Genomic DNA, 17,863 nt, shown 5'->3' with positions numbered 1-17,863 from the left:
GCCTCTGAGAGAAGCCATGTGGAGCAGCACAGCTCTCCCCTGGGCCCTCACAGCTGCAGATACCTCTGCTCTTTCTCTCTCTGCCTCATGCTCTCTTTCTACCCTTTACTCATCCGGCTCCTTCTCTTTCTGTCCTCGCATCGCTTTCTTTCGGTCGTCCTCCTTTACTGTATCTCTCCCGTGTCCAGCTCCTGACCTTTTGCCACAGTTCTCTGTCAACCTGGAATATGAAATAAACCTTATATCTTCTGACCTCTGCTTTACTCTTATCATGTTCCCTCCTTTCTCTTGCTGCATATCTTTTCCCTCTCCGCCCAACTCCCCTCTTTACTCTTCTTTGCTCTTTTGTACTACTCCTCTTACTTCTGTCTGTGTCTTTGTTCCAGGTGACTCTATCTGTCCATCTCCCCAATTCTCTATTTCTTGTTCCCTTCAGTCAGTCTTACTTTATGTAATAGTGCACTAATAAGATGTAACAAGCTGTGCTTTGTATTAAATTAAAGTAATACTAGAAATAAAATGTTCTTTATTAGACAGTATTATACCCTTTATTAGACCCTTACTAGACTTTCTGGTGTTGTAAAGTGTGAAAAGTTTCTTCATTAGCTCTCTATTTCCTCTGTTATTACACCTTACACACACACACACACACACACACACACACACACACACACACACACACACACTAACACAATGTATCTATTAGACATGCACACAGGAGGGTGCGTTCGTTTGTCCTTTTCCCAGGACATAAACTAATGCATTTCATAACTCCTACATCCTTCTTTACCAAAAAAAAAACCCCTCCCAACCTTCCATCTCTCTTTATCATCCCACTGTTCATTCTCATAAGATAAGTTTTAATGAGAACCACGAACAGTGCGATCATGCTGAGTATTGTTTTTCTCTCTTTGTACTGTCCTTTCCGTTAATCCATCTGCTCATGATTTATGTCTTTCCCTCTTTTCAGACCCCTCTCTTTCTGCTTCTCCTACTGACCCTTCACAGCCACCCTATTTTTTATTTTTTTTTACTTTCTTTCCATCTCTTTGAGTTGGGACTCATTATGGCGTATAGGTAACCACCGTTCATGAATGTGGACACATTGTCAGAAGCAAGGAAGGGAAAAGATAAGACTGAATGTGGGTGTTAATGATCTTTTAGACCGTTACTACTCTTGTGAGTATTGCTTTGTTGTCTGGGGGAGAAGGCAGTGTGCTCTGAATGGCCCATTGATTTCAGGCGTGTGGAGCCTTTAGAAACACATGCACACTATCATATGCACGCACACACACACAGGGAGTCTGGGAGGCTCTGCGAGGTTTAGCAGAGCCTGTCTCATCTTCCCTGTCTATCCTTTAAGCTGCTGCTTTCTCACTAAATGCATGGTGGGCTGCTGGGCTGCCCTGGCAGAATGACAATAAGACTGGTGAGAACAGGGCAGAAATATCTCTCTGTGGGGCTAGCAGGTACACTGTAAAAAAAAATCAACAAAAATCAGAACTAACCCCTCTTTTACCTCAGTGTAAATATGCGAGTTTTATTTATTCAAGTTAATTAAATGTAAAATTTCTTTTATTTCTCTTCAGAACATTTCCAAACTTACAAACAAGTTATCCTAACTTGACTTTGTGGAATGCATTGTTCTGTTTTATAGTTTGAAGAAAACATATATAATGCAAACTTGCTATCTGCCCACACTAATGAAAACACTGTGAACAATGATTAAGGTTAGTATTGAATTTAGTCAACCCCTCACACTTAAAGTTCCCATTAAGTCAAAATCAGTTTTTGAGTTTTTAATTACATATATATATCGATCTTTGCATCACTTATTTGCCTGCATTTGGCCCAGCAATGACAAAAAAGAAGTTTTGTAGATATTCTCAGTATTTTTAATGGCATTTTAGAGTTGTTGTTTTTTCATAAAACAATTTGAAAGAGTTGATGACACACTCAGGGGTAGTGTTTCTGGGGGCAGGGCCTCACTTTTCCAAAGCACAAAAACTGAGTCATGTTTTATGGAGAAAGCATTTTCTGGTTTTCCTTCTGGTGTACTCTGTGATTTCCTGATGGATGGACAATGCTAGCTTTAGCACCTTACTTGTTGCTCAAGTAGCTTCTTGCTGGACTCCCAGTTCTGCAGGGCTAACAAAGCTAATGGCAATTAGGTAGCCTCTCTATGAGCTTGGTTGGTGCTAAATTTTAAGGCAACCCAAACACAAAGTTTTTTAAGTTAATACAAATACCTTATTTCTACAGTGTAAAAACTCCACTGCCATCCAACTCTCAGGCCTGCTCCAAATGTTTGTACTCTCTGCAGCTGCAGTGTAATGATCTCATACATCAGTGTGCATGAACAGTGGAAGGTGCATAAAATGAGAAATATTGCATTATGCGGTCAATTTGGCTGTTGGAATATTGATAGGCACCACAGTTGCTGTGGTCATCATTAGGCCGTTTTTATGTTCAGCTGGGATTAAGATATAGCCAACAAGCAATGCTGCCTGCAGACTGTATTGGACATTTTTGCCCGCCAGTATTAGATTTCATGATTCTTATGAATTCTTTTTCCTCTTCGCTCCTTTCACTCACGAAAGCACCTCATTCCTTTAACCACTCCACTTCCCTACATCCATAAATCCCAATTCCCAGTCTTCTCGCATCCATGCATTCTTGTTCCCCCATTAAGGCTGCAGGGGAGCGGTGGTCCTCCTCGGGTCTCCAGTGGTCACCTGGTGACAGAGTGAACTCATTATGGCGTGGAGGTTGGATATCTATACTACAATAAGTGAGAGGGAGACTAATGAGCAGTTAGGTCTATAGGGAGTGTGTTATTTACACCCATTAACTAAACGGTTGTAGTGCTAAATTTGTGCGTTCCAACAGAGCAACGCAGCCTTCTAATCAATTGTCAGAAACAGCGCCTTGCAGTAGCTCCGTAATGAACTGTTATGCCAGTTTAGAGAGGTTAGCTGTCACTCAGGGAGTGGTCTCATCAAATCAGGGCTCTGTAGTATTTGATTGTGGCGTCGCTTTCTCCGGGTAGACTGATAACCTCTCCGTGTGTATGTGTTCGACAAAGAGAGATAGAAGGGGATACAGAGGGAAAAAAAAGAGAAGGGTAATTAGGTATCTTTCCTCACACACCCCTTCTCACCCTCCCCCATATCTCCCAGAGGGGAGAGGAGCTTCGTCAAAGCCCTGTCATGAATTTTTAACAACCCTGTCGGTCTGTTCTCTTAGGAGGTGTGTGTGTGTGTGCGCATTTGCATGTGCATGTTCATATAAAGGAAGTGTGTGAGGGAGAAGGGTATATTGACACAAAATGACGTAGTCCCATATTCTTCATTAATGTCACACAAATTGCTGGAGTATGATGCATGACGTATCAAGTATTGAACAGCTGTTGCTTATCCTCATGTATCAGATCACATACAACATCATGCCACGAGAGAAATCCTTAACCTATTGGGGGATCTGTAATCAATATCCATATGTCCATGCACTGCTGTACCATAGTATTATACATATGAGTTAGGAAAATTGAACATGTGTGTGTGTGTATATATATATATATATGAACATATTTTGAGAGAGATGGTATGGATTTGTGCATAAGTGGTAACACTGAATTAGCTCAATGGTGTGACATTAACATGATGTGATGTTACAGTGACATTAGTTGACATTAACCTAATGACAAGACCTCCTGCACTTGGCCTTTTCAACATGAATATGAACTGCTGCTCCTCTGCTTTCCCTCAGGTGCCATATTATTACAGTCCTAAATCTTATCTTTTCTTTTTTTTCAGTGAAACACTTAAGGAATAAAAATATGAAGGAGGATTTTCTTCTGAATGTTTTGCAGCTGAGGCATCACAGAATTTAATTATTAATTGCAGAAGAGTGGGTTTTTGTACAACCACACAGTTCAGCCTTGGGTTTTTTCATATATCATTTTATTAAACTTCTGAATACACAATAAAACATTGGTAAAGCATTCTTGTACCGATACTTGTTTTTGCAGGGTTAGATGTTGTTGGTGCAAAGATATCAGTAGCTCAGGAGCTTGTATGACCAGCACATAGAGGTGGCAATATTACACACATTCTTTACTCATATACTGATGCAGTTTGTTTACTTAAGTAAAAATGAAAACTACAGGCTTGTACTCAAAGTATAAAAGTAAAATTAGCCCTCTGAAGTAGATTTCTGCTACCTGTTTCTGTGCAGAGTGAAGTGAACCTCACCATTTCTCCCTTTTTCTTGTCTCATTATGCCTTTTATGTCATTTTTGTCTCATTATGGCTGTTGTGCAGGATATGCACAGATAGATAGACCAACAAATCATATTGTCTATGTATGTTGTCTCTTCCATTTAGGTTGAAATCGGTATTGATGTCAGGAAGGTGCAATGATGCAAAATAAAAATAATCAATAATTCCCCTCAAATGTATTGAAACTAAACTAACCAGCCTGTTTTGAAAGTATAATGAGTAGAAAATACAACTATTTGTGTTAAAATGCAGGGAGCAAAAGTAAAAAGTTAGTACAGACACCTGAAAACTGAAAACAAGGCTGTTCTTCAGTTGTATGTAACTTTGTTTCACTAAAATACTCAAGTCTCCAAGTCTTTGACTTTTCCTAAAAGTGTATTATGCAGCACCACCTATTGGTAAAAATTGTCAAACCAACAGGTATAATTTACCACATAGATAAAACAGTCATTCTTACACTATTAATCCCACATGTTTAGATAAACTTTATATGCTGCTGTTGTCAACACCTTTTGTCTACTACCATGTGATAGATCTGCATTGTAAATCATAGACAAACCATCAATATGGATAAAAGAAAAAGATATGGATACAAATGAGTGAAGGACAGTCTGTAGCACCGTGCTCGGCTGCTAGGTACATAATTTGAGGTTTACACAGTTGAAAGTGGTGGTGTGGGGGCAGGTCGGTGCTCCCATTGGGCCACCTCCCCTGTTAAAATTTAACAAATGAATTTAATCACTGACTGCTTGCAGCTTGAAAATCAATGCATTCTAATAGCAGGTAAATTTTACTTGTTGGCTGTTTTAGGTTACACCAACCACTGGAGGTTCTAGTGTTAAGTACAGTAACGAAGTATTTGTACTTTGCTACTTCCCACGTCTGCCAGCACACGATTTCAAATTTCAGATTGCCCATAAAATTATTATACTTTAGCAGAGCTATCGATTCTGATATAAATCTCCAGACAGAATCCTTAAATGGTTTAAACACCGTCAATGTCTGGTAAAAGCAAGCGTCAAGCATTTGATGGACAGAATTCATAAATTAAAAACACATGATTCAGTACTTGATACTGTGATTGAACTTGTTATTTTTGTACATGGTTAACATGGTGCAGAATAACTTCACAATCACTATTTTGTATTGGCGTGTGTGTGTATGTGTGTGTTTATGGCTCAGATGATGGGGTGTATATTTAGCTACTGACAGCCAGTGCAGAGGAGGTGGAGACAGGTCTGGAACAGAGCCCAGGACTGGAGGCCAAAGGGATGGGACTGTTGATCAAGAATGGAACCATTGCCGACAGCAGACACATGGTCATAGACACACACATACACATTCATACCCACACTCAGTAAAAGCACAGAATGACAGAAATATCTCATCCAGTTATTGCTCATGCACACATCTGACATGTTATAGTTTCCTACTTGTCCAACAGATGAATATCAGACTAAATTCAGCCAAAAATGCGCTCAACAATTCATCCATTCTAATTGCTTCACTTAATTTGAAATACATCCCTGAGTGGAGCTTCTCTGAGGCTGTGGTAACCCCGCTGTTGTGAGGGAAGTCGGACAGGTGGGTTTATTTAAGGGCAGTCCTTTCCTCTGTGGGGTTGTCATTAACCGGTACAGTCAGAGAGGAGCAGGCCAGGGCCAGGTTAAGGTTTGATCTGTGTGGATTTACCTGGGTGAACATACTACACACCGTCTTTCAAAATAGTGTTGATGTTTGTTTGTTTCTCTGCCTGCTCACTGCCTTGGGATCTCACTGTTCTTTTATTCCAGCCCTTACCGTCAATGTGCTAGGCACCAGTGGTGAAATTTTGGGTTAAATCTCTAGAAATGTATGCATCAGCGTAATAGAGCTTTTCATGGCAGTCATACTGATATGAAATAAAATTGTACACACATGTAGCAGAGTCTTTCCAGTGAGCCAACATGCACAGTAAAAATACTCCTGTTCTCTAATAATAGTCGAGCAAGCTTTAGTCCTAAATTGAAATGGAACTTATGAACTCATGGAAGTCTTGAACAGAACATTGTGAACTCTGAGCTAACAGAAAACTTTCAGTTCCAGATGTCGTGAATGCAACATGAGGGGGGCGTTCAAATGCGTTCATGTCATGAACATGGTAAATACAACTTCAGTTGAACACACCAATGCACCGTATACCTTGGGGAACTTTCTCTTTTCCGTTTTCGGAAAAAACTGCTTAGATGTGCTATGTCTTAGGTTCGTCTATGTTGAAAAGAAAACCACATTTTGAAGATGGTTAAAAGATGGGGACCTGTAAAAGAAACATATATTCACATCTTAGCTAATGTTAGCAAAACACATCAATTGATCACTAGCTAGTCAGCTCGCATTTTGCAAACCTTAACTTGTCACTTTTAAAGGGAAGGAGCCCGAGGTACCAAGTAATACCAGTATTTTAAATTTCAATACAAGTGTGAAAAAAGAAAAAAAAATACCTATCTAGTATCTCTTTCAGTACCACAACAAGAAGGAAAAAAAACAGTCCTAAGCACAGAGAATGAATTTTATTTTTTTCTGTCCAACCTGCTAACAGTGCTGGTACAGAAATAGTCACTAAACACTGCCAGGTTTTGCTACACTGAAAGTCATAGATTAGATCTTTTCTATTTTTAGCGTCTGTACTTTCAATACTACCAAATGTTAAATTAGCAACATTGGTAACACCTGTCTTCATCATGGATGTACAAAGAGAAGTGGATACACCATCGGAAGTGGCCACATTCCTGTTAGAGTGGCTCAGTGGTGCATGAAGCCAACTTCTGTGCCAGAGTTTCCAAATAAGTTTCCCCATTGTACAGCCCATAGAGCAAGCGCACTAGTGATTAAGTTAGTTCATCATGCTACTCGTCTAGTCTTTCCAAATGTTATCGGACAGAATGGATCAAATCTTGATAATGAAACAAGTCATTTTGTAGGGTTTGTGAGGCCACTTCCATCACAACATAATAGAGGAAAAGTTTTTTGGGCTGTAGAGCATCACATGACATTGTCATTACATGGTTTGGCCACCATGTCAAATTGGCGTCAAAGCCTGGCGCTCATCCTGGGGGCTTGGTGTGTATCCTATGCTTTCTTGTCAAAATGTCGGCTGTGGAAAAGTCTATTAGTTCACACATCAACGGTAAAATGTAGAAATCAGATCTTTGTCTGCCTCCCCCCTTTTCTGCGTGTCATGGTGTTCTTTCCAGTGTTGTTCTCAGTTTTGACCTCATTTCCCTTCAAAGGAAAGAATGAAGACAGATTCAAACTGTGAAGACCATAAAGAAAGCCTGTTAAAGCACTGAATGTATTCGAAAGCAGTGTCTAAATATCACAGAATCCTCAACTCTAAATGCAATTCCAAACTCATCATGTTTCAGTAATAAATAAATACTTCCCCGAATGTCTACAGAGCAGTTAAGGCAGTCATTTGTTTCCAGAATGATAAATACGTGCCGTTTAGTTTATGCTTGGCCTTTTTATTGCCTGTACTGTGTGAGAAATATTCTAGTACGATAAATGAACTACTCTTGCCACTATTTTCTTTTGCTCTATTACTTCTCAGTGTGTGCGTGTGCGCATGTAAAAGAGATGTGTAGAGCAAAGGTGAGGTTAATTACATTTACATCCCCCTGTTATTTAGGAGCATCCAATTTGACGGACAGCCTCTCAGTTGGTAATCCATTTCCACTTGACTTTATTCAGTGATCTTCTGTTTCTTTCACTGCTGACACCCCCCTTTTCTCTTCTTTTCTTTCATGGCCTCACTCACACACACACACACTCTGCTCCTACAGTACAACCTTTTCACTCTGACAGTATGACTCTCTGTGGTGTGGCCTTTAGCAGACAGTGCTGTAAGACCCCGATAGCCCTGTGGTTTGAGCTCCGCGAGTGAGATCATAATCATTTCTCCGTCTCCAGAATGGTCTCCATCGTGCTTTTTAACATACTCTCTTTTGCTCAGGTTTTTCTATAATTAGACACGCTGTGAGAGAGGCATACCTTGTGCAGTTTCCAATCTAAATCCCTGTCATATTTCACTCCCCAGAAACTGGCCACAGCTGCTGAGAACTTCCAGATGGAGTATCAGTGGAAAGACGAGTTTGAGGTAACAGAGGGACACAAAAATACAGACACACACGCACACACACACTTACAGAAACACCTGCATAAGTATTTGTATTATAAATGTTTTATGTGCATGTATTGTACACTGTGTGTGGGTAAAACACAGGGAGATACACAAACGCACAAACATTTAAGAGATAGTTTGGTTTATTTGACGTGGGGTTGAATGTAGTACCTACTGACAGTCATGTATTACCAACAGTAGATGCCAGTTGGCCTACCCACAGTTTGGAGAAGCAGAGAGGAGTAGCTGCACAGAAGCTAAGCAATGCCCTGCTGAGGATGGGGTCAGCAAAAAAAAAGCCTTTCAGTCATTTACAAAAAGGTCCAGCTAAAAATGTCAATGCCATTTTAAGTGTACATTGTATTTAAAATATTTTCACTGCTTTACTTTGCTGTCAGACAACCTTTTCTGATGGGGGAAATGCTCTTATGTAAGCCAAATATCACTCTCTCCAAACCAGACAAACTCATAGGCAAAATCATTCATTTGACCCTGCCAGTTGACCTCTGCCTCAAATCTGTTAGTTTATTGGTGTTAACACAAACAAATTAACAGCTGGAGGCAGCAGTAGACTGGCAACGTTGTGGTCTGGGAGGTAAAATTACTGATTTTGCATGTGGAGTTTGGTTGGTTTGGAGAGAGTGATATTTGGCCTAAATAACAGGGTTTTCTCCTCAGAAACAGCTGTCTGACACAAAGTAAGCAGTGAAAATATTCTAAATACAGCGTACACTTAAAATGACATTGGTCTTTTTTTTTGGAGGCTACAATATATTTTATTGATGACCCCAGCAGTTCATTGCATAGCTTTCATGCTGCTACTCCTCTCTGCTTCTCCAAACTGGCATCTATTGTAGGTAATAGGCTGACTTTCAATAAGTACCTCATTTAAACCCACATCAAATAATCAGAACTATCCCTTTGATGGCCGTGCACGTAGTCTGGATTTACTGGCCATAAATTCATTTCATTGTTTAAATAGGTTTAATCTGTTTGCGTCTGTGTGTCGTTAGCTGTGATTAGAGTTCCATTAGTAAATAGGTTTATTGCACATTATACACTGTGTTGTGACGCAGTATGGCCCTCATTTCACATGACAGATACTCTGCTTTCAAAGAACCACAATGGCAGACAATTATAACTCAGAGTAAAGCTGTGGTCAGGAAAAATACGCACAGTTCTATATGTGTCTAAGCTGTGACTCAGTATATTGCTTTCTCAATGGCAGGAAAATGCTTCCCTGGAGTATTCCAAATGGCTGCAGGCACACAGACACAGATGTAAAAAGAGGGACACTCTGCACACTCAGCTCAACTCATACAGTATTCATTGCATTGGTAGAGAGGGCCAGTGTCTTCATTAACATAAAACTGGAGAATTTACTAATGGTGTTGTCTGCCAACAAAATAAAGAAGTGTTTGGAAATGGAGTAAGCATTGCATGATTACATAAATGTTACGCTTCTTTGTGCAACACCCTGAAGCAGCCACAAAATGATATTTGTGCTTCTGTGTGACTTGTTTACAGGATGATGAAATTGCCTACTACAACGCAAAAGACAATGTGAGTGTACTTTTTATCCTTCCGCCCTGTTTGCTCTCCTTCCAGTTTAACCCTCGCAGATTCACACAGGTCACACTCAAGACATGGGCCAGTGATACGTTTTTACTGCACTCATAGAAATAAAGGTGCTAACTAGAACCCTAAAGGGTTCTTTGGCTGGTCACCATAGGAGAACGCTTCTTGGTTCCTTGTACGACCTTTTATAAAGGTTCTAGAACCATCTAGAGGATCGCATGGAACCCTTTTAGAGAGCTGTACTTAGAATCCAACATAAAGGGTTATACCTAGAACCAAGGTTTCACCCAAAACCCCATATGAGAGGTTCTTCAGCAAAACACTCAATGGTGCAATGGTCTTATGAAGAACCCTGTTAGGGATTCTATCCAGAACTTTTTCAGTCTCTTAATAGCCCTTACCAACCCCATTCTGGTTCAAGCACCTAATTCTGAACATTTTTGAGCATTTACACCAAAAATAAACTAGTTTTCATCCTGAAAAGCTGGTTTCAGGCTAGAACTAAAAAAAGAGCGGCTTTTCCTTGGGAACCAAAGTGGTTCTCTGTTGGTGACATCTTTGATTACAACAGTTCCAATCAAAACTGTTTGAAAAGTGGACTTGTTCATCAGATACCACCATGGTTACGAGGATCTTGAATTGAACTGGTCAAGAACCAGACCCCATTTGGATAGGGCCCTGAGGGTGCTAACAAGAACCCACCCAACATGTTCTACTGAGAACCCTTTTGAAATTACAAGGGTTTTATCTTGAACCAACCCAGGGGGTCCTACTGAGAACAATTTTATATTCCAGGAGTTTTGTCTAGAACCCACCCAGGGGATTCTACCAAGAACCCTGTTATATTCTGAGAGTTCTATCTAGACCCCATTCAGGGGGTCTAGTTCACCTAGAACCCTTGATGAAAGAGTTCTTCAAAAAATGGGGTTTTCCTCCAAAAAGGGATCTTTATAAGCAAATTGTTCCCAGTAGAACCTCAGCCCTTAAGGAAAAAACCATTTGAACCCTTATTTCTAAGAGTGCACACTGCATCCTGTCTCTTGTCCTCCCTTTCACCCACTCAGGGGGTTCTACCCAGAACCCTAGACGAAAGACTTCTTCAGGGGTCTCAGCAATCCTTGAAGAAGTCTTTCTTCCAAAAAGCAAAAAGGATTCTTTGTAAGTTAGTGGTTCCCAGTAAAACCTCAGGAAGATCCCTTACTGGAACACTTACTTGTAAGAGTGTACATTGCACCCTCTCTCTCTCTCTCTCTCTCTCTCTCTCTCTCTTGTCCTCCCTTTCACCTGCTCCTCTCCTCCATTTTCCTTTTCCTCTCCACCACATTCACGTCTAATTTTTTCACCCTGCCATTCTATCATTGCCTCAGCCTTTTTACTGCAATCCCACCCTGTTCCGCTTCTTCTCCAGGCTTTTCTTCCAGAGTAGCTTCCTCCTCGTCATCCCTCCTCCCACCCTTTCTCAGGTGAAGAGGTTTCTGCCATGTTTCTCCTCTAATTGACAGATGAGATGTATGAGCTGGCTACACTGTTGCTTTATTAGGAAGCGACTGTTCACACTCTCTCTACCTCCCCTCCCCCTCCACCTCCCTACCTCGCTCCCTCTCTACCCTGCATTCTTTCCTCCATATCTCATCATGCTTTTCTTCATATATCTCCCTGTCTGTACCGCTCTCATTGATGTAAATTGGTGAATGCACGGTAGGAGTTATGAATCTCCACAAGGGGCACAGACAATCTGGCTGTCTCCTGCTATTCTGCTCCCAAGTGAAAATGATAAGAAGGAGGAAAAAGCAAGATATCATTAAGCATATAGTTGATGATGCTATATTTTCTTAAATGAGCCGGGAGGGTGCGAAAAGTGCAGCGATGACATTATCACATCAGACACGGAGCTGATGAGGATGTATAGTCAGACTGTCTTTGAGGTCCTGAGCTTTTAAGTGAACCCACAAACTGTTTCGTGCATGCAATGATGCTTCAGCAAATAGAATAAAGAGGCTTTGTGTGATGTCTTAAACCGATGGTCAGCATTGCTGTCTGCATCTTGATTTTTTTTCCCCCCCTCAGCTGGATGCAAATGAGACGGAGGGGAGGAAATACAGGATTCGACCAGACTTTAAAGAGGACCCATCATTTAAACGTTTGACTGATCACAACCACACGGCTGTCCACATCCCCACTGACATCTATGATGGCTGTGAGTGCACACACGCGCACACACACCGACACACACACAAACCCAAGTGGTAACCATGGATACAACTGACACACCAACCCATTATGAAATGTTGTGTACAGATTGTGCCTCTAGCAAATTTGCCCATGGCTAAATGATGCTTTAAAAAATCATACAGCATAATAGGATTCTCTCCTGTAGTCTACTGTCTCCTGGCTAAGCCGTGTGTCCTTGGGATGTAAATGAACAGAGGGTCCGCTACCTGAAATGAATTGATGTATCCTTTTGGCCTTCATCTTTCTGAGTAAAGCTCCAAACATGAGGCATTAATTCCTTTTTTTTTTAATTTGGGGAAAGGTTTTGATAATGAGTCTTTTAATTCAACCTTCCCATGTGTCCTGAGGCTTTGAATTAATGGCTTTGAAGTATAATCATAAATAAAAAGTTTGATTGATATGAATTCTAGCTAGTGATCTCTCTTAATCTGTGGTAGGGGGGAGTCACCCTAATTGTAACATTTTTCACTTTTTGCTCTTTTACTCAGACTAATAATAAAGTTTTATTCATGTTATGTTCAGTCACGCTCATCAGCTTCCTTCCTCACTGTCTGTCTTGTCTGACATATGTCCTGTCACAGCACTTAGCACCAAAACCAATACCTTGAATAAAAAGATAAAAACCAGCATTTAAAGAAGTGTATTACAGTGTTAAAAGTGCGAAATCAGACAAGGTGGCTCCGTTAGCATTTTTACAACCAAGTAGTGAGCATTGTAATTCACGTCCCATGTAAAAATATTTAAGATTGTGATGAATCATACAGTATGTGCATCTGTTACTGAGTGTATTTGCCCTGTTTGTCATAAATGTACATTTCTGATCATTCCCTCATCATGTGGTGACATTTACCTTGAGTGGTTCAGAATAATTTGATTCTCTAGAGTCCCTCTGACATTAGCACAGCTCAAGTTGAATGTCAATGACTTAAGAATGGTCTGTTGAATATCTTAACTGTGGTCTGAATTATGTATTATAACGGATACCTTTTCTCCTATTTTTACATTTTAAGCTCTTGGGTGATGCTGTAATCACAGACTTACAATGAGTGAGCGATAAAGTGCCTTGCTCAAAGATACTTCACCAGGACACTTGGTTCATGATGCGTTTGAACATGAGTCCAATTACAGGAGAGTTTCTTTAACCAGCAGGCTGCACTGTTGCTGCTTGGCTCATGCTTGTGTATTTTTATCTGTGGCTGTGTGAGACTGGGCATCTGTGTGTCCATGTGTATGTGTTCGGATATCCACTAATTAGCGTGCAGTGGGATGTGTTGCGTCAGCAGTGACTTGGAGGGACAGCAGAATGGAGTGACTTCCTCAGCGTGGCCGTCAGCCTGCTGGGGAACCGTCTGGCCCCAAGGTTACAAACTTCACCTTTCCACTGACCCCAAACACAGGGGCAGGAGTGAGGGATGGGATGGGCACACACTGCTGTCGGGGGCTGTTATCTGTAAAAAGTGCAAGCCTAGTTTATTAGCACTCTTTTGAACTCGTTGTGACTTTGTCATTTTTTTCCCCAAGATACCTCTCTGGCCATAATCTGGGCCGGGTGCCATGACTCCTCACACTCCCTTTCTCTCAAGGATGCTGTTTATTGGTAGCCCGTAATGAGTATGCATAGATACGCTGAGCTGCTGGGACCTATCCAGGGCTGACGTATGATCTGAGAGAGATGAAAGAAAATATAGGTGTGTGGGAACAAGCGTGAAGACCCAAATCTGGTAACACACTTATGTAGCGGGGAACAAACTCCTCTGAAAAGCCAATCACACACAAGTGTATTTTAAGGTGGAGACCAGGTTTGGGGAATAGCAGGATTATGTTATCACAATAGGAAAAAGGTAACTGTATTCCATTGCAATTACAGAAAAAAAAGACATAATCAGATTGCAGATGCATTAAGTATAAATGGGGATTACTGGCAGGACTACAATTTTAAAACACATTTTAAAATAAAAAAAACTAAATATTACCATATCACGGCACCACTCTAGTTCAAGTGAAACTATAGCTAATCTTACAGTCAATTCATTATTATAACCTTGAGTGAGAAAAAGCTTCACTGGGTGGAAATTTCAACATTATTTTGTCTTTAAATCAGAAAAGAGGACCAACATCACAGTACAGTGACATTTCTGCCTTAAGCTGTGAAAATACTGTCATCATCCAAGAACTGATCATCTAATTTAACCGTAACATTTGCTACACAAAGTAACTGCCACCACCACAGAAATCTAGTTAGCGAGCTAACCTGGGAATCCACCGCTATCACTGAAAAATATATTGGGGCTGTAGGCCGTGATGCTGGTGACCAGAGAGGGGTGTGTGTGAATATTAACACAAGCCCCAGAATAAGTATATGTCAGTTTAGTTAAATTCTGAGTTTAAAGTGTGAATAGCACACTTAAAAAAGAACATTTAACAAAGTTTTAGGTTAGAGTTACTTAGGTAAGAGAATAGACAGGATCATCACCCAACGCTTTGTGGGCTACCATTTTGAAGCCTTGAGCTTGGCATTATGGGGGTTGCCATCTTGGTTTTTTACAACCACAACATGCACGGTACAGATGAGAGCATGAAGCTGGAGGATGACGTACTAAGGCTTGGGCGGGGCTTAGTTTTGGCTTGTTTGTTCAGCAGGAAATAATGTCAGCCTGTTGGGTCACAACCTCTCTCATATTACCACAAAACAATACACCAAAATATTTTTCTGAAAACATTTTAAATGAGAAATAGGCAATGTAGTAACATAATCTTGATCCAAATTTGAGCAGCATACCTAGTTTTACAGTTTTTGAGACCCAGAAGTTCTGACGGCTTCTACTGTCTAGGAAATAGAGTTAGAGAAAGGGATAGATAGGGCATACAGTGCTGATGGAAAGGGGCTAGGGAATGAATGCATTCAAAGAAGAGTCATTTGCGTGTCTTTGATTGTGCACGCATTCATACTGTATGTCAGATATGAGCACACATGCAGGATATATGTATTTTGTATACCTGGAGAAAAAAAAAAGAGATAGACGTTATTGAGGTTTCAACTCTCCAATTTGATCTTCACCCTATAAATGTTCCAGGAATAGCCTTTGCTCAGCTGGAGAAAATTGGATTTTCTGGGTAAAGTGGGAGGCAAGTTTATGAAATCACCTTCTATATAGGCGGCAGCACATCACGTGTGTGAGACGAGTGTCGGATAGGAAACGAAGACGTTCATATGACAGAAACATCACAAAAGCCACATCTGTTGGTCGAGTGAAGGACACAGAGAGTGTATGAGGTAGAGGCAGAGATACACCAACAGAACAGAAAATGGTTGAATTCAGTGGTGTTGCTTTTGGATTCAGAAGCTGAAAATGTATGTATATAATATATATGACACTCCAGGGCAGAGCGCAGTTAAATAAATCATTTTGAAGAGCATATATTATGATATTCCTCATGCTAGCGCACAGTTTTTCTCTTCCAGAAAAACAGAACAAACCAGCCGAGAAGAAAGACAGTAAAACTCAGAGAGACAGCGACAGAGACAGAGAGAGAAAGAGATTTTGTTTCTTTTGGGCAGAGCCCAGTATTCCCCCGTGTCCAGTCTTTGTGCTTAGCTAAGCTAACGGGGGCTGGCTCTAGTTAGTGTACAGACATAAACTGATCTGTGATCTTTAATATTTTCATCTAACTTATAGCTACTGCAAGGAATTTTAATATTTTGTTGATTTCGGAGATCCTTGTCATGTTTCCACTGCCATAGCCATAAAAAACACCATAAAATAAAATTATCCAAATAAAAATTGCCTCCTTTTTTGCTGGCTAAAATATAAACTCAGGCTAAATTAATCTGATTTCAACACAATGGTGGGCATCAACAGTAGAGAAATGGCAGTCTTCTTGCAGATGGTCTGGTATGATTATGTAGGTCATGTGGAGGCAACGGTATTAAACTGAGACTGTTTCATAACCAGTTTAACTTCTTGTAGCAGCTGTAAGGTGACCAGATTCCTGAAATTTCCAGTTTGGTAGTCAATACATCATTAAAATAAAAAACTATGGTGCAGACCGACTGATAAAATTGGTTTGAACTGAGTGACTTTGTCATCTGTGCCAGAAAATCATAGTTTCCAGTAGCATGGTGAGTAAAGCTATGGTAAATTATGGACAAAAAGAAAATGGTCAAGCTACAATGTTTTTTTGTCTTTTCTTAAACATTTCTTTTCTTCTCTTTGCCCTTTCCACCTTTAATTTTTCTTCTTCCTCTCCAGTCTATAATAATAAAGTGTACACTATTAGATACAATGCTTTGGCTAACAGGTTTCATTGCTTGCCCAGTTTTATCTCCAAAACATTGTTTGGAATAATAAACTGGCAGGCGCTGTAATCATATCTTTGGCTTTCTTCCTGTATCGCACTCACTCTTCTTCTTAACCAGTCTGCCTCCTCTCATTCATCTCCACTCTATCTGGCTTGAAAAGATGTTTGCGGTGATGTTGTGGATTCACTTGACTTGATTCACTTGAGATTCCCACAGCAGTTTTCTCTAAACCTAGTGTGAGCGAGTGGTTAGTAGAGGAAGAGGAGCTGCTGTAATGTGCAACCCCTTCTGTTGGCCAAAATAAGCAATTGAGACGTCGAACAGTAGCCTCTGCTGACCGGTCTTTCTTGCCATGTAAAATATTATTTCACTTTGTGGCCTCTGTTTTTTTAATGAATTTCTGGGTACAGCTCCAGCTGGGAAGAGGCCACTGAAAATGGACTGTCCCTAGAAAAGGGGGACATCTGGTCACCCTAAACTAACTCTCAACAAAAAAAGTGAATATGTGCATTACCTTGTTGATGATCTAGTAATTAGGACTTTCTTCTGTTGAACTCACTTCTAGCTGAAACACATCACTATATCAGAGTGAGTTTTCTTCAGTGGGGCTAGCAGTCCTTTCAAGACCGAAAGTACATGATGATTGTTTGAGTGTTTGGGGGATTGACTACTTACCTTTATTTAAAGCAGTTAAAATTAAGTACTCTTTATTGTTCAGAAAAGCTAATCCATGTTTGTTCCTGAATTATATAGCACCCGTGGTATTCCACTGAGATGAAGTCATCACAGGGTGTAGATTCAGTGTGGCATCAAAGCCATGCCGAGTGCAGCCAGGGAATTCATTAGTGTCAGTGGCAATATGGGCGACTAGAGGATGCCGTATCCCTTATGAAGCAGCTTATTAAATATTATGACTAACTCAGGAGTACTCAAAACCAATGGAAACATTAAAAAGCAACATATTGAGGCACTGTGGTAGCTCACTTGGTAGAGAGTGCACCGCATGTACTGAAAACTGAGTCCTTATCACAGCGGCTGGGGTTTGATTCAAGTCTGTGGCACCTTTCCTTTCTATCCTCACCTATCCTATTGAATAAAGGCCTGGTTGGCTTGTGTAGCACTGCATTTCAGCTTGTTAGCCTAGAGCACTGGTTCCCAACCCTTGATCCCCACTAGGGGTCACCAGATCCTCTCAGGTAGAGTATATACATAACTGAAATCATGATTTTTAAGTTTAAATAATTATTTAAGATGAAACTCACATAATTCTCTGCTAAACAGCCTCATCCTGCATTGGAAAAGTTTTCAGTTAAA

At 40.5% G+C, this 17,863-nt stretch overlaps 1 protein-coding gene across 1 annotated transcript in view; it reads left to right on the top strand.

Annotated features, from left to right (window-relative positions):
- Positions 1-17,863, top strand: part of LOC146316449 (voltage-dependent calcium channel subunit alpha-2/delta-1) — a 92,791-nt gene that overhangs the window by 24,723 nt on the left and 50,205 nt on the right. Inside the window, exons 4-6 of the mRNA XM_084733392.1 lie at positions 8,356-8,415; positions 9,967-10,002; positions 12,085-12,214. Of these exons, the coding sequence (XP_084589518.1) occupies positions 8,356-8,415; positions 9,967-10,002; positions 12,085-12,214 (226 nt within the window). The remainder of the gene's footprint in view (positions 1-8,355; positions 8,416-9,966; positions 10,003-12,084; positions 12,215-17,863) is intronic.

Source organism: Lutjanus erythropterus, chromosome 13, assembly GCF_056507025.1.
Source record: "Lutjanus erythropterus isolate fLutEry1 chromosome 13, fLutEry1.hap2, whole genome shotgun sequence".
Taxonomy (NCBI): domain Eukaryota; kingdom Metazoa; phylum Chordata; class Actinopteri; order Lutjaniformes; family Lutjanidae; genus Lutjanus; species Lutjanus erythropterus.
The sequence above is the reverse complement of the archived record's forward strand: the minus strand, read 5'-3'. Positions and strand labels throughout refer to the sequence as shown.